The sequence below is a fragment of the Felis catus genome, chromosome E2, assembly GCF_018350175.1.
Source record: "Felis catus isolate Fca126 chromosome E2, F.catus_Fca126_mat1.0, whole genome shotgun sequence".
Taxonomy (NCBI): domain Eukaryota; kingdom Metazoa; phylum Chordata; class Mammalia; order Carnivora; family Felidae; genus Felis; species Felis catus.
Window position 1 is genome coordinate 11,581,546 of NC_058382.1, and position 24,395 is coordinate 11,605,940.

General features: G+C 59.6%; 3 protein-coding genes across 3 annotated transcripts in view; all 3 read right to left on the bottom strand.

Annotated features, from left to right (window-relative positions):
- Positions 1–2,833: 2,833 nt before the first annotated feature.
- On the bottom strand, positions 2,834–5,570 carry APOE (apolipoprotein E). The gene is made up of 4 exons (XM_023245793.2): positions 5,461–5,570; positions 4,651–4,701; positions 3,977–4,163; positions 2,834–3,643 (listed from the first exon to the last, which is right to left on the bottom strand). The coding sequence occupies exons 2-4, from the start codon at positions 4,691–4,693 to the stop codon at positions 2,959–2,961; spliced, it is 915 nt and encodes a 304-aa protein (XP_023101561.1). The 5' UTR covers positions 4,694–4,701; positions 5,461–5,570; the 3' UTR covers positions 2,834–2,958.
- Positions 5,571–7,320: 1,750 nt separating this feature from the next.
- TOMM40 (translocase of outer mitochondrial membrane 40) lies at positions 7,321–17,796 on the bottom strand. The gene is made up of 10 exons (XM_023245792.2): positions 17,657–17,796; positions 17,282–17,561; positions 16,458–16,525; positions 15,887–15,979; positions 14,718–14,819; positions 14,532–14,637; positions 9,407–9,529; positions 9,189–9,265; positions 8,964–9,066; positions 7,321–7,987 (listed from the first exon to the last, which is right to left on the bottom strand). Exons 2-10 carry the CDS (start codon positions 17,553–17,555, stop codon positions 7,848–7,850), a joined length of 1,086 nt encoding a protein of 361 aa, XP_023101560.1. The 5' UTR covers positions 17,556–17,561; positions 17,657–17,796; the 3' UTR covers positions 7,321–7,847.
- Positions 17,797–19,871: 2,075 nt separating this feature from the next.
- Positions 19,872–24,395, bottom strand: part of NECTIN2 (nectin cell adhesion molecule 2) — a 29,880-nt gene continuing 25,356 nt past the window's right edge. The window contains exons 6-9 of the mRNA XM_003997692.5: positions 23,286–23,439; positions 21,028–21,091; positions 20,798–20,884; positions 19,872–20,244 (exon numbers count right to left, since the gene is read on the bottom strand). Coding sequence (XP_003997741.4) covers positions 19,981–20,244; positions 20,798–20,884; positions 21,028–21,091; positions 23,286–23,439 — 569 coding nt within the window. The 3' untranslated portion in view covers positions 19,872–19,980. The remainder of the gene's footprint in view (positions 20,245–20,797; positions 20,885–21,027; positions 21,092–23,285; positions 23,440–24,395) is intronic.

Genomic DNA, 24,395 nt, shown 5'->3' on the forward strand with positions numbered 1-24,395 from the left:
GCCCCCAATCTCTTCTGGGAGGGGGTCTTTTCAGCCAGTCTAAACTGCAAAGCTTCAGCTTCAAGGATCCCAGTGTGTGTGCTTCCATCCATTCCCCGAGACCCCTCCTTTCCCTCTGCCGACCCCCCCCCCACTCCCCAGGCCTCCAGGCCCCCTGGTAAACACTCCATCTGCCCTGACTCACCCCCTCGGGCCCCTCCTGGCACGAAGCACTCCCCCCCTCGCCTCCCCTCCCACCACATCCGTCCCTCAGGGCTGGAGTCCAGTGTTTCCCCCACCCCCTTCCCCTGGCTGCCTTTGACCGCCAGTGATCCCTGGCAGCTGTGGGGAGGGCGGCCCTGGCCTCAGACTCGAGGTTGGCTGGCCTTGTGCCCCCACAACCACGTGTCAGCTTGGGGGTGGCGGGGGGACGGTTGTGAAAGGGATGCACAGACATGACCCTGGCAGGATTGCGACAACCCCCTGGCCAGCTCAGTGCCTCCAGCCCCTGTCAGCCCCCCAGCTGCCTCCCCAGACATCTGCTTCCCCTGTGAGCCTAGCATTCTCCAGACATCCACCCAAGGGTCTGCTTCCCTTCCTTCCCCACCCCACCGGAATAGAACACCAGCTTTGCTTTTCCAAGTCCCATCCTCAACCCAGCTCAGGGCCTTCCGTTTACAGATGGGGAAACCGAGGCACAGCCAAGCACATTCAATGGCTCAGCAAGGGGCTGAGGGGCGGCGGGGTGTTTCCTTGTCCCTCCCCTTTCCGGAGTCCTGGGAGTCGACCTGGATCTCTGTGGGGATCAGCCTCCACCCCCACAGCACCCCCTGCCAGCCTCTGTTCCCCCAAACTTCTTTAGTCCCTGTGCTACCTCTAGACCTGACTGCTCTCTTCGTCCACGAGAATTCAAGAGTCAGCTCTTCGAGGGGAAGAACATGGCTGATGCCAGCCCCCGCATTGACATCTGTGGTTCAGAGGGCTCGGCCCCAGCTCCAGGGCATACCGTGAAACAGCAGCACGCTTGGCTGGGACTAGATCCCCTGCCTCTGAGCCCACTGACCCCTCTCCTCCTCCCCAAGCCTGGGGTGAGTCATCTGGGGAGGGTGGGGAGGAGAGCCTGCCTCCCCAAGGGCGCTGGGGGCAGCTGGCAAAAGCCAGGAGCGAAGAGTGTGCACCAGCCACGCGGAGGAGCGCAGGCTGGGCCCGGGAGTTACCAAGCTCAAGTCCTGGCCTGTCCCCTGGGCTGGGAACCCTGCTCCCCTCGTCTGGGAATTGAGGGGGTGGGGAGAGAACGCTGTGGGGTTCCAGGCTCCAGTCCTCACTGCTCTGAGTGTCCACTCCCACCTGCTCCCCACCTCGGACTCCAGGACGCTACCCGGCGGGGCAGACCCTCGTGAGGGTGGGCGGGATGGGCGGCTTCGAGGGGCCCAAGTACAACAGAATGGTGGAGAGGACACACCCCAGATGGAGGGAGAAGGGAAACAAGAAACAGGCAGGGAGGGGGAGGGGGGGGAAGAAACTGGAGGAGGAAGAGATGAAAGATAGAGGTGGAGGAAAACAGGAAGCCAGAAGAATGAGGCTTCTCAGCCTGGACAGGCCAGGAGGCCAGGAGAGGGCAGGAGGCAGAATTAGGTGAAACAGGGGAGCAACAGGGGCGCCTGGGTGGCTCAGTCGGTTGAGCGTCTGACTCTTTGATTTCGGCTCAGGTCATGATCTCACCATCGTGAGATTGAGCCCCCCCCCGTCGGGGTCTGCACTGTCAGCACGGAGCCGGCTCGGGATTGTCTCTTTCCCTCTCTCTCTCTCTCTCTCAAAATAAATAAATAAACTTAAAAAAATGTTAAGGGGTGCCTGCGTGGCACAGTGGATTAAGAGTCTGATTCTTGATCTTGGCTCAGGTCATTTCATGGTTTGTGAGTTCGAGCCCTGCGCTGGGTCTAGGGATTATTTAAAAATAAAATCTTAGGGGCACCTGGGTGGCTCAGTCGGTTGAGCGTCTGAATTCAGCTCAGGTCATGATCTCGCGGTCCATGAGTTCGAGCCCCGCGTCCGGCTCTGTGCTGACAGCTCAGAGCCTGGAGCCTGTTTCAGATTCTGTGTCTCCCTCTCTCTCTGACCCTCCCCCGTTCGTGCTCTGTCTCTGTCTCAAAAATTAAATAAATGTTTAAAAAAAAAAGTCTTAGGGGCACCTGGGTGGCTCAGTTGGTTGAGCGTCTGACTTCGGCTCAGGTCATGATCTCGCATCCCAGTTCATGGGTTCGAGCCCTGCGTGGGGCTCTGGGCTGACAGCTCAGAGCCTGGAGCCTGCTTCGGATTCTGTGTCTCCCTCTCTCTCTTTCTGCCCCTCCCCTGCTTGTGCGCGCGCGCGCGCTCTCTCTCTCAAAAATAAACATTAAAAAAAAAAAAAAAAAAAGAAAGAAAGAAAAAGGAGAGTGATAATAGTAAAGGCTCAATCATAATGGCAGGGGTCCCGGGGCCTTTGAGGTCACAACTCCAGGAAGCAGGTACTATGAAGCTTCCGAGCAAGCCAGGCTCGGAAAGGTGGCTTTTTTTCTTGCCCCTTCCCCCCCATCCCCCCTTTGTCAGAGGGGACTGCAAGGTTTAACCCGGGGAAGGCGGATCTGTTCCAGAACCATGTCTCAGAGACAGAAGGGAAAGACAAGTACGAAAGAGACAGCGAGCGGGGCTGAGCAGAGACAGAGCGAAAAAGGGAGCCTCTGAAAGGGGCAGAAGGAAGCAAACACGGAGATCAGGAGAGACAAAGAAGCAGAGGGGACAGGGCAGAGCGGCGTGGCCGGGGCGAGAAACGGAGGCGGGAGCCGGGAGAAATGACACACGGAGGTCCAGCGGCTGCTGTGGAACTTGGTGAATGTTTATTAAGCTGGGGCCTTCCAGGAGGGCGGCAGGGACAGGGCCTCCTGTAGTCGGGGTGGGGTGGGGGGGGGGAGCAGGGGCGCGGGGGCAGGAGTGGGGCCCTCACTGTTTCTCCACGGGCGCCGTGGTGGGGCTGGTGCCCACGGCCGCCTGCAACTTCTCCACCAGCCCGGCCCACTGGCGCTGCATGTCTTGCACCAAGGGCTCGAACCAGCTCTTGAGGCGGGCCTGGAAGGCCTCGGCCTGCTGGCGCATCTGGTCGGCCTGCTCCTCCATCTTGACCCGCATCTCCGCCACCTGCTCGCGCACCTCGTCCAGCCGCCCGCGCAGCTGCTGGCCCAAGGCCTCGGCCCGCTCCCGCAGCGGCTGCGCGGCCACGGCGGCCACGTTGGCGTTGCGCGCGCGCGCCTGCTCCACCAGCGGCCAGAAGCGCTCGCGGATGGAGCTGACGCTGCGCTCGGCGCCCTCGCGCACCCCGGCGCGGTACACGGCCAGGCGCTTGTGCAGGTCCTCGGCGTCGCGGAGCAGCCGCTTGCGCAGCTTGCGCAGGTGCGAGGCGAGGCGCCCCCGCAGCTCCTCGGCGCTCTGGCCCAGCATGGCCTGCACCTCGCTGCGGTACTGCGCCAGGCGGTTGCGCACGTCCTCCATGTCCGAGCCCAGCCGGGCCTGCGCCGCCTGCAGCTCCTTGGCCACGCGGGCCTGTGTCTCCGAGGCCATGGGGCCCAGCTGCTCCTCCAGCTCCTCCCTGTAGGCCTTCACCTCCTTCATGGTCTCCTCCATCAGCACCCTGGGGGGCCGAGAGGGCGAGAGCGTGTGCGTGGGGAGGGAGGAAAACCGAGGTGGGGGGGGGGCAAGATGGGGACAGAGACACACAGGAGCGGAGATGGAGAGGGAGGCGGTGCGAGAGACTGAGCTAGCCTGACGGAGGGGCGGCCAGAGGCGGGAGGAGCTGAGAAGGACAGAGAGCCAGAGACCTCCAGGAGCCCCGAGCGGAAAGAGGAAGCAAGATGTGAGCAGGGACGCCGAAGAGTTGGCGACAGGGACACAAAGAGTCCCCGACCGGGGGGAAGGCTTGGGGGTCCAGAAGGAACGGCCCCCCAGGAGCGTCAGGGGCACTCACGTCAGTTCCTGGGTGACCTGGGTGTTGAGCACCTCCTCCTGCACCTGGTCAGACAGCGTCTGCACCCAGCGCAGGTAATCCCGGAAGCGGCCCAGCGCCTGCTCCCAGGGCTGGCTGGCCTGCCACGGGGCCTCCGGCTCCAGCTCCCGCTCCAGCTGCGGCTCCGGCTCCACATCGGCCCAACATCCTGCGCAGAGCAAGTTCACGGGCAGTCAGGCTGCTCTGCCCCCTCCAGGCACGCGGCACCTGGTACCCAGTAGGTGCTCCACGAACGCGGGGCTGCTTTACGGGCACTGGGAGCCGGTGGAAGGATGCCCAGTGCGTTTGACCGGCTGGCAAGCGTATATGTGTCTACGCCTGCTCCACGCGGGGCCGTGTGGTGGTGATGGGGAATAAAACTAGTCACGGCTGACACTAATCTGGTGCTTGCTACCTGACAACAACGCGTTAGGAACTGTTAGAACTCCCATTTTAAGGACGGGGAAACCGAGGCCCAGAGACAGTAAAACAGGTCCACAGAGCCAGCGGATGTGAGAGGCCTCCCCTCAAGGGGGAGACAGACCCGCAGAAGGAGGGACCCAGGGATGGAAAGAGGGCAAGGTGGGGGGGGGGGGTGCACGTGAGGATGGGAGGGGAAGGAGGCGGGGAACCCTGAGCAGGCCCCGCCCCCATACCTGCTAAGAGCGCGACCAGCAGCGCCGCCCACAGAACCTTCATCTTCCAGCCTGCGATTGGTCAGTATGAGTGAGAAATGTCAATCAGCAGCCAGTGGGGACCCCTCCCACCCAGAGCCCCGCCCCACCCGTTCCGGGCCTTCCAAGTCTCGCCGTCGCCCCGCCCCGTATCTGCATCAGCCTAATCCGACCACAAACATTTACCAAGCGGCCCCTCCATTGTCTATTTGGCTCCCTCATTGTCTCCTCCTATCTCCCCGTCCCCAGGTCGGCCTCTGCCGCCCAAATTCCATCCCTCTCTCCCGGGGTTCAAATTCCAGTCACCCTGCCCCGAGTTCCACGTGAGCCCCAACTCTGGTTTGTAAGTTCCAACTTCGCATTCCTCGTCCTGCCTTCACATTCTAAGCCCCAACTTCACATCTAAACGTCATTTCCCACCTATTAGCTAATTTAATGCTCACTTGAAAGTCCTCGGATGAGCGCTCTAGCTACCTGACCGCCACCCCTGCCTCCCGCCCCGCCCTCACCCCCACCCCTGCTCCTCCAACTAATGGAGATCTGAGGCGGCACCGAGTAGGTGCTCAACAGATGACAGTGACAATTCGTGGGCTCCTGATATGTCTCATCTGGGTCTTCCTACAGGTCCAGCTCCCCCCCCCCCCACCTTCCAGCCAAGACGGAATGCCCCTGGGGCCCGCTCCTCCCCTCGATCCGTCCCCTGCTTCGGTCCTGACCCTGGCGTAGGACAGTCACCTAGCCCCCGCCCATCCCTCACAGAAGCCTTGAGCTGGTCCCTCAACTGTTTCTCACCGGCTCCTGGGGAACCTCCTCCTTTGCCTCCGCTGGGGCTGACTAGGACTCAGGGATCCCAGACTCGTCCAATTATAAGGCTCCCCCTGCCCCGCCCACTCCTCCAGGGCCAGGGCGGCTGGGCCAGCCCCCAGTCACGAGGTGGGCTGTTCCCCCCCCTTCACACAGCCGGCAGGGGAAAGGAGGTGGGGGTTGGAGGCTCTGTGACGCCCAGCCCCCGAGAAGCGAGGTGACATCTTACCCAGTAACTCAGGCACCCTCCTCCATTCTGGGGGGCTAGGCAGGAAAGGGGAAAGAGCAGCATCTTCCCGGAGCACCCACTCCCTGCCCTTGTCTCTTTCTGTGGATGGATGAATAACATTTGGGGAGGGGGCTTGGGGCAGAAATCCTGGGTCAGGGAAAAGACTGGGGGCTTGGATTCCTGGGCTCTGAGGGGAGGGGGCTGGACAGAGATGGGATGAGAGGGGTGGGGCAGGGTAATGCATCTGCTAAAGGCCTAGGCTCTTAGAGGGGAAACCCAGGTTTTAATCTTAGCTCCTTCTTTGTGATCTGGGGCACGGATGGGCACTTCTCTGAGCCCCCTTCTCCGTGTGCAGAATGAATATCCAGCCCTTCTCCCTGACGCGAACTTCGTAGATCCCAGGAGCGCCTACACCCGCCCTACTCACTCCTGGAAGAATTTGTGCTGCCGGTTAGGACCGCAGACTCTGGAACTAAAAGGCCTGGGCTTCAACCCGCGCTCAGCGGCAGCTGTCTGACCTTGGCCCAATGATCTAGCCTCTCTGAACATCCTACTTCTTGGTCCGCAAAACCAGGGGAAATAGTTGCACCCACGCCGTCATTTGTTGATGCAACAAGCCACGGCATGCATGAAATACGGAGAGTTCCTGGTACACAGCAGGGCTCGTCGCGGTGACCCACAGTGAGCTCGGTCACCTTCCCAGCAGCCTGTTCTTGAATCCTGTTTCACAGAGAACCCCAAGCTGAGTGGACGTGGATGAAGCCACACGGTAAAGGGGCTGGGTTTCCCTCCCGGTCCCTGGAGGGTGTGTGGAACACGGGGTCCTAGGAGGTCAGGGGAGGCCAAAAGCCTGGTCCCAGGAAGGTGACCCCAGTGCCAGCCGGGCTCAGGCCTGTTTGCTTTGGCTTCAGAAGGCGCCGGCAGGGAACTAGTGGGTGGCTTCTCTGGGTAACGAGGGGTCATCTCTGCTCAACCGTCTCCCTCCCCAAAGCCCGTGTGTGGTGTGGCGGGTTTCGGTTCCCGTCTGGAGAGGTGTGGGGTGGGAGTTTACTGGAGACCTGGGTAATTAAACGGACACCTCACCTCCTCCCCACCTATGCTGGAGACCTGGAGACGACTCTGCCCCGGCCAGAGCCAGAGCCTCTCTCCTGAGGCCCAGAAGCCCTTCATCCCCTCAGGCACGGCTGATTGATTCTCAAGTCTCTCGAGGTGCTGGAATCCTGGCGTGGCTTCTGAAAGCGCTGACCTTCCGACCATCCTCTGCCCCTTTTGGAAGCCGAAGGGCCCGCGGAGTCCCAGTTTGTGCCCCAATCCCTGCATGGACACATCGTCCCTGTGGCTCCAGCTGGCAGGCACAGTCTTCCGTGGCCACTCCGGCCAGGCCAAGCCGGGTTGAGTGACCGCAAGAGCGAGCCCTCCCGGCGAGGGAAGGCCTGTGATGTGCCGGCAGAAGTCACACAAGTCACGGGGAGGATGTGTGATCTCGGGCCAGGCGGGGGCTCCCTCGCCGTCCGCTGGCTTCCAGCCTCCGGCCCGCGGCGCCCCCTGCTGGCCACTGTAAGGTCCGTCTGGGCGGACCGGGCAAGAGGGGCTACACGGAGGAAAACAGAGGCCTCCTATTCCACTTTTTTTCATGTATATTTTTTGTTGGCTTTTTTTTTTTTTCTGTAAAATGTCCCGGTTCTTCCATAACTTATAAACATGATTTATACTGAGGGATGGGTGGGGAAGTGGGCGGGGGCAGACTGACAGGGGATGGGGAAGCTCCTCTTCTCGCTGCCCCCTCAGGGCCGGCCCCAGGGCCCTTCGGGGGACTGGGACGCCCCAACACCTCCCTGAGGTTGTCTGGCCACCTCTGCCCCTGGTGCTCAGAATCTGGCGTGCCCCTCGATTCTGGAATCCCTCCCGGGACTCCAGGCCCATGGGCACCCTGCCTCTGGTGCTCCGAATCCTGAAGCGCCCGTGGTTCTAGAATCCCCCCTCAGCTGCTGGGGTGATGGGTCCCCTCCTTTCCGCTGCCCCCCCTGGCCCCCGAGGAGGGAGGGAAGGGAGGGGGAGGAGGGCTCAGGTCTCCCCTCCGTGGCAGGGGGAGGGGGAGGTGGGATCTGAAGGAGGAAGGGTGGAAGGCGGGGGGGCCAGCAGGGGCTCAGCCGATGGTGAGGCCAAAGCCGCACTGGAACTTGTTCTTTCGGTGATTCAGGAAGGCCCCGAGGGCCAACGTCAGGGGCAGGGGCGGGAGCTTCTTCTCCAGTGTGGCGCCCACAATCCAGTTGCTGTCCATGGAGCCTGCAGGTAGACGGCTGGGTTGAGAGCCAACTTCCCATCCTGTCCCCAAAGAGTCGTGCTCCAGGCCACCTCAGATACCACCAGCCAGACTGTCGGCTTCTAGATCTCTGCCCACACTGTTCCCACCACCCGGAGACCTCTTCTCGAACCCCAAGTTCTCCAAGCCCAGGAACAATTGGCTTCGTTGTCCTCTCCCACGCTCCCCCCGCCACTCCGGGCAGCCCTCTGCCCCACCCCCAACCGTGAGCCTTGGGAGGTCGGTGCCCGGCCACCGCTCTGTCCCCAGCACCCTGGCACAAAGGCTGGCCTCAGAGCAGGTGCTCAAATCTGCTGAACGAGAGACTGAGCCCTACGCGTGTGCAAGCCCGTGGGGCCATCCCCACACCGTGCGAAGGGCCAGTTGCTCATCTCACAGGAGCGGAGGGCAGCGCAGTGGGAACGCAAGCCCGGCCTCGGAGAGCAGGCTGACTGCAGAGAGAGGGGTCAAGGGACAGGCACAGAAGGTAGGCTTCAGAGGCAAATAAACCCCTGGGCCTCGGAAAAGCCCTGCCCGGGGCTGAAGGAAGCGGCTTTGCGGGGTGGTCTTCACATACCGCCAACCTGAGAACCACTGAGGTCCGAGGGGAAAGACTTAAGACTTAGCGTCAGGACCACAGTCAGCCCGGGAGGAGGCTCTGGACGGGGCTGTGACCGTGCACCTGAGGGAACCTGTCCCCACTCACGTCAGAGGAGCGGGGTGGCCCCGATGCACTCCGAGTCACCTCCCGCTTGTGAGAAAACAGAAGAGGACCAGGAGTGCCAAGCTCAGGTCTCCACCAGCTTAACAAGAGTCTCCAGGGAATTTGGAGGCGCCCTCCCCCACCCCCTCCCCAAAGTGCCAGCACGCTGCCCTCCACCAACTCTTTTGGCCTACACACCCGCCCCGGGCCCAGTCACCTGTCACCTGTTTTCCAAGTATGGAAACTGAGGCCTGTACCTTTGAAGAGGAGGTTGGCCTTGGGCAGGTCCAGCTGGTACCCGAAGGAGACACTGGTGTCCTGCATCCTTGTGCTGGCCTCGAACTCCACGCCCACCTGCAGCTGGAGGGGCCAGGGCAACACGCAGACAGTCAGCCTCCCGGGCCGGACTCCCGGGCACACGGGCCCCTGGCAGCCCGCGCCTGCAAAGTGTGCCCTCGCAGGCGGTCCCTGGACCAGCTCACCTGGTCGCTGGCTTTGTGGTAGTACGTCGCGTGCATGCCCGCCTGGCCCAACGTCACCGTTGCCAACCAGTTGTTCACTGTAAGACGGCAGGGTGGAGGGTGGGGCGGACCGCCAAGGGGGCTTGGAAGGCAGGCCCGTCTCTTCTCTCCTCCCTCAGACCCGGGCCCCGGGCCCCTGGCCCCCGGCCCTGACCCCTGCCCTCAGGCCCCAGGCTCACGTGTGTATTTCCCAGCTAGAGACATGACCGTGCCTTCCTCCCCGGGCCGCCGGTGGTAGACCAGCTCTCCACCCAGGGCCAGACACGGCGTGATGCTCTGCAGGTAGTGGGCCACGAGGATACCTGCGGGTGAGATGGGGGAGGGGTCACCAGGGCTCGGTGGTCAGCTTCCGCCCAGCCAAGGTGCCAGGCCGGACTCCCGCTCCAGGGAGCTTTCCAGGTTCGCCCCTGCTGGAGGCGCAGGGCCTGCCCTCAGGCCTCCCGCGCCCCGTGGGACCTCATCAGGTCTGTGCCACCCCACGAGGCTGGTGTTCACCTGCCACTCTATTTACAGAGGAGTCCACGGAGGCTAAGGAAGTCACCGATCCGTGGTCACAAGGTATGTGAGGGGCAGAATCTGGGCTCCTCTCTACCTCCCAGGCCTGCGTCCTGAACCACTATGCTGCTGGGAGAGGCAGGAGGGTAGGGCTGGTAAGAGCACACCTCTGGGGGCCAGACAGCCTGGGTTCAAATCCCAGCCCCACCACCCGCTGGCGGAGTTAATGGCGGGCCACTGGCGTCACCTCTCTGTGTACGGGACTGTCTCTCGAGGTTATGCTGTGGCCTAGAGGAGCGAATGAGGCGCAGGGTAGCGTGACCCGCGCTTGGTGATTGCTGGGACTGGCCACAGTGGGCTTTAGGACTGGTTTCCTCTGCTCCCTGGCTGTAGGGACAGCCCTGAGACCCCTATTGAGCGCTGACCAGCAGGCGACCTCCCCCTGGTGGGCGGAAATTCTCGGAGCCGGAGGACTGGAGCCTGGGAGAGTAGACACCGCAAACCAGGTAAACAGAAGAAGCAGGGGGAGGGCCGGTGACATAGAAAACAGGGCACGTACACGGACTACACGGACACACACGGAGTCGGAGTCGGAGACATGGAAACAGGGTCAGAAAGGGAGAGAGGGAGAGGGAATGGAAGATTCCCTGGGGGGGGGGGGGGGGGGAGAATGAGCAGACACAGACAAGCTGAGAGGATGGCCCAGTGAGGAAGAGGACGGAGAAAAGGGGAAGGCCGGACGCAGAGGGACATGGGGAGAGCGGAGAGCAGAGTGAGGGGCAGGAGGCACGGAGAGGCTTCCCAGACCAAGAAAACCACTGGGTCTAGGGAGGCTGACGGTTCATGGCCACGGCTGTGGGGCTGTGTCTTCTGGGGTCCGGGGTGGGCCGAGCTGGCCCCCTATGGGCTTTTGCGAGCCTCAGTGCGCATTCCTTCCCCCCCAGAGTAGGAGACTTGGGGCACCCCTCCAGCCAGGCTTGTCCCCCCATTCAAGGAGGGGCAAACTATGGCCCAGAGGGGAAAAGTAACAGTCTGTGGTCACAGAGAGGTTGGCACTGAAACTCAAGGGTCTCTGGCCTCTCAGCTCTGGCACCTACTGGGACTCGGGGCTGGGGGACCCCCAACATCCCCTCGATCTCCCTGCCCACCCGCCCCCTGCTCTGCTGGTCCCAGTCTCACCCTCTCCAAGCAACTTCATGGGCAGCACAGAGGGACCTTGTTCACGCACACACCTAAACCTATTCTCCCCCTTGCTCAGAACTTGCCATGGCTCCCCAGTGCCCAGGAGAGCAGGCTGCAGGGCCCTGCATGGCTGAGCCCCAGCTTCAAAATCGGGCCCCTTCCTCTTCCCGTGACACAGTCAGCTACGCCCCTCTAGCAAATGAATATGCAGAGCTCACTCTTTCCTCAGGACCACGCACACGCTGTCCTTCCTGCCCGTACTGCCCCTGATGAGTCTGGCCAACTACATACTCGCACCTAAGTGTTTCCTGGAGCAGGTTACTTCTCTCAAGCACACTCCCTGATCAGAGGCACGGTCACCAGAGGACCATGGCAGTCGCCCTGTCCTGGCCTCCCTGCTCTCACCTTGGCCCACGCGTGCGGTTGGCAGGTATACGCTGAGAACTATGGTCAGAACACGGTCTCCACGGCTCGTCTCGCTCCAACGGATCCTGGCTAGTTTCCATACTTCGCCCCATTCTCCCCGCTCCCCAAGCACATTCCCTGGGCCGCTTCGTCCCGGGGCTGCCCGGCCTGCAGATCTTCACCGGCTTCACCCCTTCCCCCATCTCTGTCTCCCAAACTCAGCCTGTGCCTCCCGCTTGCATCCAGACCCAGTTCCCCTAAGGCACCGGGTGCCCCGAGGCAGGGGCTTCGCCAGAATGAGTGGTTCTCAACCAGGGGCCATTCTGCAGTGTCTCGAGTGGCCGGGAAGGGTCTTGGGAGTCCAAAACCCCATGAGAAGGAAAGAAACTGAGTTAGACCTGTGAGCAAAGAGGTGGCCTTGGCCAATGGGCAGAGCCAGGCCAACCTGGGCAAGAGTCAGGTCTCCAGTTTTGCCTCCCCAACCTGCTGGGCAGGGAGCCAGGGACAGATGGGGCAGGAGGAAGGCTTGGGCTGACTCCCCCTGCCCCCGCCTTTCCCCTGCTTGCCTGGGACCCACGCACACCAGGAGTCCTTGGCGAAGTCCCCCATGGGGCAGGAAGGGCAGACACCCCAGAGCAGATGGGCAGGTAAGGGCAGCACCTGGAAGGAACGCAGTTCTCGGCCCCCGCCAGTCTGCTCCCCACACTCTGTGCTCCGTAGGCCTCAGAAGCAGTGCCCTCCTCACCCTCCTTTGACTAAACACCATTTTAGAGAAGCTGTTCCGGTCACTTTAGGTGAAACGGAGTGTGTATGTGTGTAGGGGGGAGTGGTAGCTACAAGCGTTCGTGGCAACCTGAACTTTTTCCGTGTTGAGTTTTTCCCAACAGTAATGAAGTCACTGTGTGATTATTTGTTTTAAAAGCAAATGTCGGGGTGCCCAGGTGGCTCAGTCGGTTAAGCATCTGACTTCGGCTCAGGTCATGACCTTAGTTTGTGAGTTCGAGCCCCGCGTCGGGCTCTGCGCTGACAGCTCAGAGCCTGGAGCCTGCCTCGGATTCTGTGTACCACCCCCCCCCCCCGCCCCTCCCCTGCTTGCGCTCTCTCAAAAATAAACACACACACAAAAAAATGAAAAGCAGATGTCTCCTGCACTGGGCTGGGAGCCCTGTGAGGGCAGGAAGGGGCCGTCTCAGGCACTGCTGGGTCCCGGCACCGCCCTGCCTGGGGCCGGGCACATGCCGGGTTCTCAGGAGAAGGCAAAGGCTCCAGAGAACGAGTTGAGGCCACACAGAGGGAACCAAGAAAGAACACGGGCCCTTGAGGCAGGCCACGATTCACATTCCAGCTTCTCTGTGGGATCCCTGGGCCTCACTTCCCCCACCTGTGACATGCGGGCCATGAAAACAGGGACAGCCCCTGCCGATGGCGGGACAACGTGGAGACCCCACACGGGGAGAAGTCTCGCTGGCAGCTGGCCCCGCGCTCAGGGCTGAAGACGGGCTCCCCCGCCCCAAATCCTTCACAGAGACGCGGTCGCTGTTTTTGTGCCCTTGTGACAGGGGAGGCTCCATGCGGTTGGAGCCACCGGGGGCCTGAGGCCGGGCTGTCCGTGGAAAGTTACTCATGTGCTCAGCGCTCATCTGGGCCAGCAGTGTTCGTGTCTCAGGGACCGGAAAGACCCCTGGGAGAACTCAGGGGCGGACGGGTCACTGCTGGCCTTGGGCTCCGGGGCAGAGGGACCCGGACGGAGGCCAGTGTTGGGAGGCACCGGGGGACCATCCAGTGAGCATGTGCGAGGGCGGGGGCGGGGGGGGGGGGGGGTACTCGGTGCCAGAGACACAGAGCACGGATTCACGAATCTGACCCGCTGTGCGTCCTGGGGAAAGCGCTTACCCTCTCTGGGGCTCGGGACGATGAGCAAGCTGGCAGTGCCCACCTGGCTCTTGGGGACTCAGCGAATGGCGGCGGGACGGACACACGTGCAGGAACCCGCCCCCCCATCCTGCCAGGTGTTCAAACCCGGACCTACAGAGTCACACCCTCACCCAGCTCCCACCCCCAACCCCCTGGCCAACCCCAGGGGCTCCGCTCTCACAGCCCGTCCGAGCCTCACCTCCACTCATCCCTCCAACAGCTCACGCAGCGGAGCCCCCTGTAGTCTGCTCTCCCCGGCGGGGCCCGTTAGAAGCTACACCAGCTCCTGTCCCTCTCATGCTGACAATGGCCCCTGACGCAGAGCGAAGGCTCAAGTCCTACAGACCCTCCTGCGATTTGGCTCCTCAGCCCTCAGGCTTCTAGCTCTCCCTCCTACCCCACCCGTTATAAAGCCTCCGGCCCCAGGGCCTTTGTGCCTGTTGCTCCCTCAGGCTCAAGACTTCCTTCCCCCCACCCCTCTCTGCCGGGTACCTTCCTTCCCGCCCTTAGTCTTTGTTCAAGTATCACTTACAGAAGGGGGCTTTCTCCGAGGACCCCATTTTCGAAGGCCCTAGTCTTTCCCAGCCCCTATCGCCGGACACGGACACCTTGTCTTTTACGCGATGCTTTGCCAGCATCTGCGCCCTCCGGAATGGAAGCTCCCAGAGGGCAGGCTTAACTCTCCTTTGCTCCCTTCTCCTCAGGGCCTGGAATGTGCACGGTACACGCCCAGGCAACACGCATTATGAACGTTGAGAAATCAGACACGCAGAGCCAGAAAAAAGGGGAACCAAGGAGAGACCAGACGTACAGACACAGGTCGGTCGGTCCCTGCCCACACCAACCCAAATGGGAACTTTCCTTGGCTGCTTCTGTCTCAAGACTGCCGGCCCCCTGCCCCCACAACTGCACGGGGACTCACCCTCCCCGTTATCTATGCAGCCCAACAATCCAAGCCCGTAAGCAGTCAGAGCAGCTCACGTTTCCCTGGGACCCATTACGTGTCCCACGCCACTTGAAGTTTTTTTCACACGGATGAACTTAAACGAACTTAACCAGCCTGTGGGGCAGATGAGGAAACGGAGGCCCACAGAGGTGATGGAACTCGCCTACAACCGCAGCGAAGTCAGTGGCAGAACTGGGGTCTGAACCTGCTCGCTTGCGCCCAAATGCTAGACTGCGGGAGGCTTCGAGCTCACGTCTGCCCCTGGCCATTTTCAGACGGTGGGAAAGGATGTCCAGACGAGGGACTGGACGTGCTGGGAAAGCTGGGACTGAGATCTACCCTCCAAGCCCTGCGTCTCTTACCTGAACCCACCAGGACGTCCGGGTTCCCCAGAGTGACGGCGGCCGTGAAGTCAGAACCCCGGTACTCCCCATCCACCTGCCAGTTCACGAACTTGGACTGCTGGGTCTGTAGGCGGAAGGGACGGTGTAGAGGGCAGCCTGGTGCTCGGGGTGGCCGGGGGAGCAGCTGACCGGTCTCTCGCTTACCTGGATGGCCATCTTGGACCTGAGGCCAGGGCCCAGCTGGTGAATGACCTGAGCATTGAGGCTGCCGCTATTGTCCATGTCACCCACCAGCACGGGGAATGCCTGTGGCACAGAGGTCAAGGTTAGAGGTCAGAGGTCTAACACAGAAATACACGAGTGATGAGCCTAGGTGAGAAGCCTAGCATCACAAAAACCCACACTGAAGTCCCCTCCCCCAGGAAGCCCTCCCTGACCGCCTAGGCTGAGTCAGGCTCCCCTCCCCCATTTCAGTCCCGGCTACCCCGGACTGTCTGGGGACAGTCCGAAAGGTCTGTTCCCTTTCTCGACTATGCTGAGAACCCCATGGCTGTGTCAGTCACCGCTCTGTCTCCAAAACTGCCCAGCACAGGGCTGAGCACAAAATGGGGTACGAGGAAGGTTTGTCAAACACGTGAATTTATTGAATGGAAATAGTCGATATTAGCAGAGACCCCATTCAGTCCCCTAGCTCCAGCTGTGTCCTGCCCAGCCTCCTTCTAGGCCCCCTGTTTTGCCCCCATTCCCTTAGCTTAGCCTCTGCATGGCAGCCTGAAGGGTACTTCTAAAAAAAAAAATTTTTTTTTAACGTTTATTTATTTTTGAGACAGAGAGAGACAGAGCATGAACGGGGGAGGGTCAGAGAGAGGGAGACACAGAATCTGGAACAGGCTCCAGGCTCTGAGCTGTCAGCACAGAGCCCGACGCGGGGCTTGAACTCGCTGACCGTGAGATCATGACCTGAGCCGAAGTCGGCCGCTTAACCGACTGAGCCACCCAGGCGCCCCTGAAGGGTACTTCTAAAAGCACAAATTTGACCACCTTCGTCGTTCAGATCTTTCCGTGGCTCTCCACTGCCCCCTAGAGAAAGCCCACATGCCTTGTTTGGCATTCAAAGCCCTGCACGCTCTACAGTGCAACCCTGCCCTACTCTGGGTCATCACTGCTTGGTGACCCCGGCCCTGACCCAGCACAGGGCTGGGCAGACGACAGGGCTTCAGGATGAAGGAATGACCGGCCATGTTCTAAAGCACCTCGGAAAGCCAATCCCCACCTCCCAACATCCTCCGCTCCCTCAACAGCTCCCGCCTCCTGCGACACTGAGCCTTGGTTAGAAGAAAGACACGATACATTACTGATAAGAGGAACCTCACCTCTGTGGGACTCAGCTGCTTTGTCCCCACGTACGTGACCCCGAAGTGGTAGTTGGACTCCCCGATTGTGCTGAGGGCTACCGTGTGGTTCACCTGGGAGAAGACGGAGGGCTGTGGAGCCGAGTCTGTGGGCCAATCGCCGATAAACCCAGCTTCAACCTGCCCCCAGCAAAGCTCCCTTCCAGGCTAGGATGGGGACGCTTGCCAGTCGGGCTTCCCCACCAGGGAGGAAAAGACACGTGGCTAAGGGCTGGGCGGGGGATGAAGACGGGGAGGTTCGGCCCCACCAGATCACGTACTCAAAGAAACAATAAGTTGGAGATGCGGCTACATACCCGGTACTTTGCTCCTGCCTGGATGTTAAGGGGTGGGGGGAGGGGTACCTCTGGATTCTGGGTCCCTAAACACTTCCACTGGACCCAATGAGCAGTCAGCCTGGCACTGTGTCTCTGAGAGTCTTTGCAGGTACCAAGGAGCCTAGCCCTTCAGGGGGAGTAAGGGGGTGGTATGTGTCGGCGCAGGGAGATGGTTGGGGTGACCTCTGGAGGGAAAGGGCACCAGGAAGGCTCACCTGGAAATGGTTACTCAACCCTTTGTTGACTGTGAGCTTGACACCTTCCATCTGAATGGGAAATAGCTCTGAAGAGGACAAACACTGTCACTCTCCACTCTCCACACACGCACACCCCCACGCAAACACATCTCATCCCTTCCTGCCCTACCATCCCCGCACTCCCTTCTCCAGGGACCCAGAAGCAGAGCACTGCACAAAGGACCCCGACCAGGAAAGAGACCGTCTAAGCTAGTAGATGGGGCCAGGACCAGAGCCTCTGCCTGCATCCAAATCCCAAAGCAACCACCTACTGCCCATTTGACTCAAGACAAGTCGCTTTAACTCTCTATGTCAAACTTGTCACCTATGTCATCTGTAAGCTCACCACGTGGAGACACCGCAAACAGTTCGCGGGTTGACATACCCCGAATGCCAAAACAATGCTCAATAAGCCATCACCTCCTTTGCTATCATGCTTGTTCCAAGCCAAGATCCAGAAGCCTTGAATTCCACCCCCACCGGACCCTTGCTGACACAGTGACCTTGGGCCTCAGTTTCCTTCCCGATCACACAAGAAGGCTGGCTTGGCTGATCCCTTGGGGCTCCTAAGATCCCTAAGGCTTTACTCCACTGCTCTGGCATTCCATCCTGAGGTTCTACCATTTGATCCCCTCGTTCTGTGCTCCAAGTCCAACGTTCCACCTCTCGATCCTAACGTCAACTCCTAACGCTGTTAGTTTCCAATGGTCCGTGCCAATTCCCAAGGTCCTCAGAGTGCTCTCCCTCCCCCACTCCCCCGAGATCCGGGCCCTCACACCCCTGCCGGGTCTCTCGCCCCTCACCCTTGCACTTCCGGTGGCACTCCTCGAACGTGCCCGGGTTGGGCAGGCAGCCGCAGGCCCCATCGTCCGCAGTCCCTGCGGCGCTGCCGGCCGCAGCACCGGGGGTCCTTTCCGAACCTCGACCCGCACCGGCTCCAGCGCCCAGACCGCCCCCGAGTGGCGGCAGCGTGAAGCCCGGAGGAGAGGGCGGAGGCGGCGGCAGTCCCACGAGGGCGGGCGCGGGCGGCGGCGGCGGCCCTGCGGGAGGCGAGCTAGCGGCCAAGACGTTCCCCATGGTCGCCTGCAAGGGGAAAGGTCAGAGGGCGAAGGTCAGGGCCCGCGCACTCCAGGCCCAGTCCCAGCCAAACCCGCTGTGCCCCGGGCCCCGGTTCTCACTGGCGGCAGCGCCTGCACCCGGCCTGGGCTCCGCTCCCACCCCGTGCGCCACGCGCAACCGAACCCGCTGCCGCCGCCGCCGCCACCGTCGCCCCGCCCCGCCTAGCCCATTGGTTCAGCATGCCCTGGGATCCGCCTACTAGCCCCAAGGCCTGGCCCTGCAATTGGAGTCATGGCTGGGAGTCCCACCCACCTCTTTGAGACGTCCTTTTCTATTGGTTCCCACTCACAGGCAGGTCAAGGCACACCTCCCCGCCTTTGCCATTGGCTCGCAGTGCTCACATCTATTGGCTCGCAACGCCGCGGGTTCCGGTGTTCGTCCGTCATTGGTCTGCGCTGCGCACTTTGAAACGCCCACTGACTCGTCGCCTCCGCCCCTCTCCAGAGGGCGTCCCTCTTTCGACTCCGCCCCCTGGCGAAGTTGCTATTGTAATTGGTCTGCTTTGGCCCTTGAAGCATTCTGATTGGCTCCGCGGGTACAGGAGGCCGACCCTGGTGACGTATCCGGCCTGGTACGGTCATTGGCTAACGTGCCAGGGTCGAGGGACGCGGGTAAAGGTGGGTTGCGCGGCAGAAGCTGCTAGGCAGCAAGGTCAGGCCTCTCGTCCCACCAGGCACCGCGGCGGACGGGCAGCCCTTTGGTCCAGAGTCGGCGACCAAAAACCGGAAGTGCTGACCCTTCCCACAGTGCCTCGGGAGAACTCTAACCGGTTTATGTGAACCCTGTCCTGCTTCTTCTTACCCACAATGCCCCTTACCTGTTTAACGCGAGACAGTTGCCGTAGACCCACCCCTTTCGTTACCCATCGTCCCTTCTGTTCCCCGCCCCCACTTGCGTCACTGCGGCTTCTATCTTTGGCCCATTCATTCCCGTCCTATTACCCAGCATGCCTCTGTCCCATTCATTTCAGCCTCATTTCTTCAACTACCTATAGCTCGTTTCTGCCTGTTCACTTCCATCATCCTAGCGCTTCTTTAATTAGCCATGATGTTTTGGGTCCATTACCCATCATGCCTGCCGGCCCTGTTTCTCTATTATACCTCTGCCTCTGGCTCATTCATTCAGTTCTATTAACCATAATGCCCTGAGCTCCTATGCATTATTCGTAATGTTGCCTTTGGCCTATTCTTACTTGCCATTTATCCTTTTAACCTGAGTCCCTCAAACTGAATTACTGCCATTTCTATCTTTGTTCCGTTTATTCCTGTCCATTACCCATAGATTGTCGTTCCCTGTCATTAACCACCGTTCCCTGGACTCCTCCCCCTTTCCTTCCATTATCCACCGTTATGTTTTTGGCTTACGCGTTTTTGCTCATTATGCGCTCACTTAACTTTTTTTTTTTTTTATATATATCTTTGGCCCTTTTATTTTTTGCCTGTAACCCATCTTGACGTCTATCCTACTGATTCCTTCGAGCTGTAGGCGCCCTCTTCATTTCCCATCATGTCCCACTCCCATCCCCTTCACATCCCGCAGAAAACACAAGTTGACACCCGGTCAAAGTATAAACTCAAATTTTGTAGGAAATGCTGTATTACAAAACTGTATTCTATCCCCACCCACCCCCTCCAACCCCCACCCCCTGCCAGGAGACGTTTGGGTTCCATCCCACTGGGCAGGAGTAAAAGGACTCAGTAGTCTTCAGCGTAACAGCAAATTCTTCTCCTAAGGCTGGGACTGGCAAGGCACACTGCATGAGGCTTACCTCATCCTAACCCCGGGCTGGGGCTTAATTCCCTCTAGACAGGAATTGGGGTAGTGGGGGCTCAGGGAAGGGTCTGGACCCCTGAGACTCCTGCCTGCAGGAGGGAGATGAGGAAGTTCCGCTTTGGGCTGGGGAATCCCCTCCCTCTTGCCTTTGGGGAACAGACAGGGTGGGGAGGGGGAGAGTGGGGCTCTGCTGCCTGGAGGGCTCAGGTCTGAGCAGCAGGGTGCCCCCACCAACTACCCCAGCAGAGCTATTGGGAGTTTACTTCCTGAGGACACATCAGAGGTCTGGGGTTCTTCTTTGGGGTTTTGAGGGAGTCTGGAGATGACGGGACGTGAGAGGTATGATCTAAAGTCACAGTCTTAGGAGTCCTCGGGTCAGAGGCTGTGCAGGAACGTGCTTCCCCACCCCCACCTGAGATAAGGTTGCCAGGTTTCTGTTGTCATGACTGGTTTCTCTGGGTCAGAGATCATGGATTAGAGGTCATCGTGGAGCCACCGAAGTAGAAGTCACAGATGAGATGCATTTTTGTGTGTTAACTGACAGTGGCCTGGCCTGGCAGAAAGTTGAGGGATCAAAAAGTGAGAGGCAAGAGGCCAGGGCCACGGCAGCTCACACATACATGGCTCGGGACATGACAAAGCCTTTGCTCCGGTAGGAATCAGCGGGGCTAGAGTAGGACAGGGCATCATAGATGGGGTTGATCTTGTCCAAATAGTCTTCCTCCTCCTCCTCCTCCTCTAAGTCCAGGGAAACCCTCTCCACAGCAGGTGGCCCTGGAGGCACCAGGATGGGGGACCCCAGGCCTGTAGCCCCCAGGAGCAGGGGCCCTGACCTCTCTTCCAAGGTGGGCAGCTCATGATATCGAGGCATATCCTGGGGGCAGGGAGGGAAAAAGCCCAAGGTCATCTCCTGAGCACACAGAATCCCAACCCGCCCCTTGACCCCCAAATCTCGACCATCTCCTTATGCCAACCAGACCCGACCTTGCCCCTTGCGGCCTGGGCTGAAATTGCTCTGGGGCAATCATACGGCTTGTCCAGAACTCAAAGCCCAGACCCCATCGCTCCTGGGCCTCTCCTTTGTCTTTTGATCTCTGACCACAAGTCTTTCTCCACGAACCTTTGACTTCAATCTTATCCTCAACTACTTAACCTTAAGGCCGAAACAGCTCCTTGAACCTCGGTTTGTCTCAACTTTGATAGGACCCCTGACATCCAGCAGATCGCTTTCACTGACTGAGTGACCTTGAGCTCTAACCTCATGTTCTTGCGCTCTCTCAACCAAGATCCCCCCCCACTGAATCCTAAACACGTCTCGATTCTCTAAGCTCTGACCAGAGACACGGCCCTGACCTTGAATTGTGACCTTTAATGTCAGGAGCTGACCCCGGCCCTAAACCCACCCCTGACCTGCCCTGAGCTCCTACCTGCTCAGCACAGGAGACGCCAGCATCAAAGTAGGGAGTCTTGAGCGGGCTGTGCTCCGAGGCCCCAAGAGTGAAGAGCTGGGAGGGCTGCAGGGAAGGAAGAGGGGCGGGTCAGGACAACCCCCCCCACGGCTGGCCTCTCCCCACCAGCTCCCCCTCCTAGCCCCCGCCTCAGTGGGGAAAGGTGGGTGTGGGTGTGGGCGCAGCCGGGTACCGGGGGAAATGCTCACCATCTCTGGCTCCTCGACCTTCGGCTTGGGGGTTGGTGGCTTGTACGAGGGAGGCCCCTCCAGACTGTGGGGTAGGAGGTAGGTCAAGGTGGAGGCTCAGACGGGAAGAGCCCTCCTATCCCAGGTCACCCAGAGCCCTCCTATCCCAGGCTCCCCTCTGCCTGATCTCCCTTTCCACCGCCCGCGTGCCCCCTTGCCCAGCTAATGCCTAATCATCCCCATCAATTTCTCTTCTTCCAGGAAGCCTCCCTGATTCTCCAGGAGGGTCAGGAATTCTGGACGTATGGTTACATCTAGCTTTTCTTCCCTCTCAGAGCATTTACTGAGTTTGTGTTTGAAATATTATTTCTGATATCGTCCAATAACCGTATCCCACTGTGAAGCAACGTGAAGGAAAAAATGAAATCTGTGTCTTCAACAGTGTTCTCAGAACTCGCCATGAGGAAGTCAGGAAGTATTTGTTAATAGAATGAATGAATAAACGAAATGCTTTCCTGGCCTCCAACCTACGATACATTTCCCTCATCATACATACCCACAGACCAGAGCATCCTGCATGCATAATGAGTGCCTACTGTGCCTTCAATCCCCACCTCGGATGTTGCCTCCCCCAGGAAGCCCTCCCTGACCCTCCACGCTGGGTCAGGGGCCCCGTCTGGCCTCTCACAGCTCTCTCAGCTTTTCTAGCCCATCGCCGGCCATGCTGCACTGCCACTCGCTAGGGATGGGTCTGTTTCCTCCAGACTGTGAGCCCCAGGAGGGCAGGGCCATCTCAAGCACCACTGGGTCTCAGCACTGGGTTGGACAGAGGAGATCGATGGCAAGTTGTTGGTTTGAACTGACTAGATGATTAAGGCAGTGGTTCAGAAACTTTCTTGTGCATCAGAATAACTCGGGGAGCTTGTTATAAATACAGATTCCGAGCCCTTCCTGTAAAAGTTCTGACGTAGTAGGTTTGGTATAAGCTGGGGAATCTACATTGTTAACAAGTGTTCCACCCCTGCCGCGCGTGCGCGCACGACCCTCCCCCCCCCCCCCCCCCACACACTGGGTAGTGTTACTTCAGAACCATTTTGCCCCCCAAATGCTTACTCGCCGGGCGAATTTCAGCAAGTGATCTCAGCCCCCTCTGAACCCGTTTCCTTTCTGATAAAATGGGTACCGTTGGCTCCCTGCGAGAATTTATGTTTCCATGATGTATTTATGTGTGTGAACACTTTAAAAATGTTTGTCTCATCAGTGCGTCACTAACCTCCAGGGCCTGGCCCTGGTGGATACTTTCTGAACGCTTGTTGAGTCAACGAATGGATGTGAGGCTTCATCAAGGTCACACACGTAAAAATGCATCTCGCCAAGCCTGGCACATAACAAATGTTCTACGCAGAGACGTGTAGCTGGTTCCCTCCTGGCCCCCCTATCAAGGCTCCTTCTTTCTCATATTAAGAGATTTTAGTTGGGGGTGCCTGGGTGGCTCAGTTGGTTAAGCATCGGACTCTTTTGTTTGTTTATTTGCTTTTTTGCATCCGTAAAAGGCATTTATTCCGAGAATCTAAAATTTGGACAAAGAATACTGAACAGCATCGGACTCTTAATTTCAGCTCAGATCATGATCTCACGGGTTGTGAGTTCAGGCCCTACATTGGGCTCTGCACTGATGGTGCAGAGCCTGCTTGGGATTCTCTGTCTCCCTCTCTCTCTCTCTGCCTCTCTCCTGCTCTCTCTCTCTCTCAAAATAAAGAAATAAACATAAAAAAGAGAGAAAGAGAGATTTTAGCTGGACACATGATCACCCAGAATAAAGACTACATTTCCCAGCGTCCCTTGCGGCCGGTGCACCATGTGACTAGATTCTGGCCAATGGGACGTGAGGGGGAGTGACGGGTTCCCTTATAGGGCAGCTCACCGCCTTCTGTTTATCTTTCCCCCTGGCAGGAATGCCTGTTTTGAGGCCAGGATGGCCGTATCTGGTTGTCCAGTACGTAGACGGTGATAGAGCGGGGAGCTATCACGGAACGGGAGGGAAGGGAAGGCTGAGTAATAAGGTAGCAGGAGCCTGGGCTCTGACGGCTTCACGGCGCATAGCTGGCATACCCGTGCTTTGTGGGAGACAGAAATAAGGCCTCCCTCCCATTGAAGTCACAGTTATTTTGGGTCGCTCTGTTTCCCACGGCCCTCACAGGTGTTTCCCCTCCCACCCCCTTGGGCTCCCCAATTCTGGGACCCCCTCCTCCACCCACTTCTCAGGGCCCGTCACTCACTCATCATCCTCCTCTGCCCCCTGCAGCCTCTGCTCTTTCCGCTGCTGCCGGCAGATGAGGATACCTGTGGCGGCCACAGCGGTGGCAATGATGGCAGCGATGATGCCCCCAATGATGCCACCCGTGGCCCCCGCGCCTGCTGTGTTGGGGGTCTCTGCAAGAAGAGGGACAGTGTAAGGGGATCCCCAGGAGAGGAAGCCACAGTTCCTTACTCCCAGGCACCCTCTTCCCTAAGCCATCGCCCACCTGCCCACCCCTTCTCCCAAAGGCAGCGGGCGTTCGTTCCTTTGCCTAGTCCTCACTGAGCATTTGCTGGGTCGCAGTGGTGAACAAAACATACAGAAGTCCCTGCTCCCGTGGGACACACGTTCTAGCTGGGCAGAGAGACCAACAGCGCAGAAACAAATACAATAGCTGATCTGCCAAGCGGCAGCGAGTGATACGGGGTGAAAACATAGGGGAAGGTGACAAGGAAGTGACGGGGGGGGGGGGGGAGGCAGGGGTCGCCAGAGAGAGAGAGTTAATAGGAGGTGACATTTGAGCAAAGACCTGAAGGAGCCTCAGGGGGTGAACCGTGAGGAAATGAGAGGAAACAGCCAGGGCAAAAGCCCAGAGGAGGAAGCCTCGTGTTCCTTTTAAGGAACAGCAAGGAGACCGTGCGGCCAGAAAAGAGGGGGAGACAGGGGAGATGAGGGAAGGGAGGTGATGGGGCAGAGCTAAGAGGCGCGGAACCTAGGGGATTCTGGACGGGGAACGGAGTCATCGAGTCATCGGGGGGCGGAGGATGTAGACAGGAAAAGGAATTGAGAGGAGCTGTGGCCCCCTGGGCTTCTCGATTGTAGCACTTCTCACCCCCTGGTGTCACCTGTTTACTTGCCAATTTCCACACTGCACTGTGAGCTCCAAGGGGCAGGCTCTGGCACACAGCTGGCGTTTGCCAGATGTAGGAGGAGGGGCCCGGGTGCCAGGTTGGCAAAACTCCCACCCCTGCCTGCTGGCGCTAGCCTCCCATGTTGGGGAGGAGGGGGCGGGGACCAGAGTGGGTGACAGGACCGTCAACAACCAGAGGACACCACGCACACGCAAGAGCCCCACCCTCTGCGAACCCCA

Excerpts from the sequence above, each read along its gene's own strand:
- TOMM40 (XM_023245792.2), bottom strand. The coding sequence starts at position 17,555 with ATGGGGAACGTCTTGGCCGCTAGCTCGCCTCCCGCAGGGCCGCCGCCG. Across the intron at positions 9,266-9,406 it reads TCTAGCTGGGAAATACACAC|TGAACAACTGGTTGGCAACG; the intron begins GTGAGCCTGGGG and ends GCCGTCTTACAG. Across the intron at positions 9,067-9,188 it reads ACCACAAAGCCAGCGACCAG|CTGCAGGTGGGCGTGGAGTT; the intron begins GTGAGCTGGTCC and ends TGGCCCCTCCAG.
- APOE (XM_023245793.2), bottom strand. The coding sequence starts at position 4,693 with ATGAAGGTTCTGTGGGCGGCGCTGCTGGTCGCGCTCTTAGCAG. Across the intron at positions 4,164-4,650 it reads GCTGGTCGCGCTCTTAGCAG|GATGTTGGGCCGATGTGGAG; the intron begins GTATGGGGGCGG and ends TGCTCTGCGCAG. Across the intron at positions 3,644-3,976 it reads CAGGTCACCCAGGAACTGAC|GGTGCTGATGGAGGAGACCA; the intron begins GTGAGTGCCCCT and ends TCGGCCCCCCAG.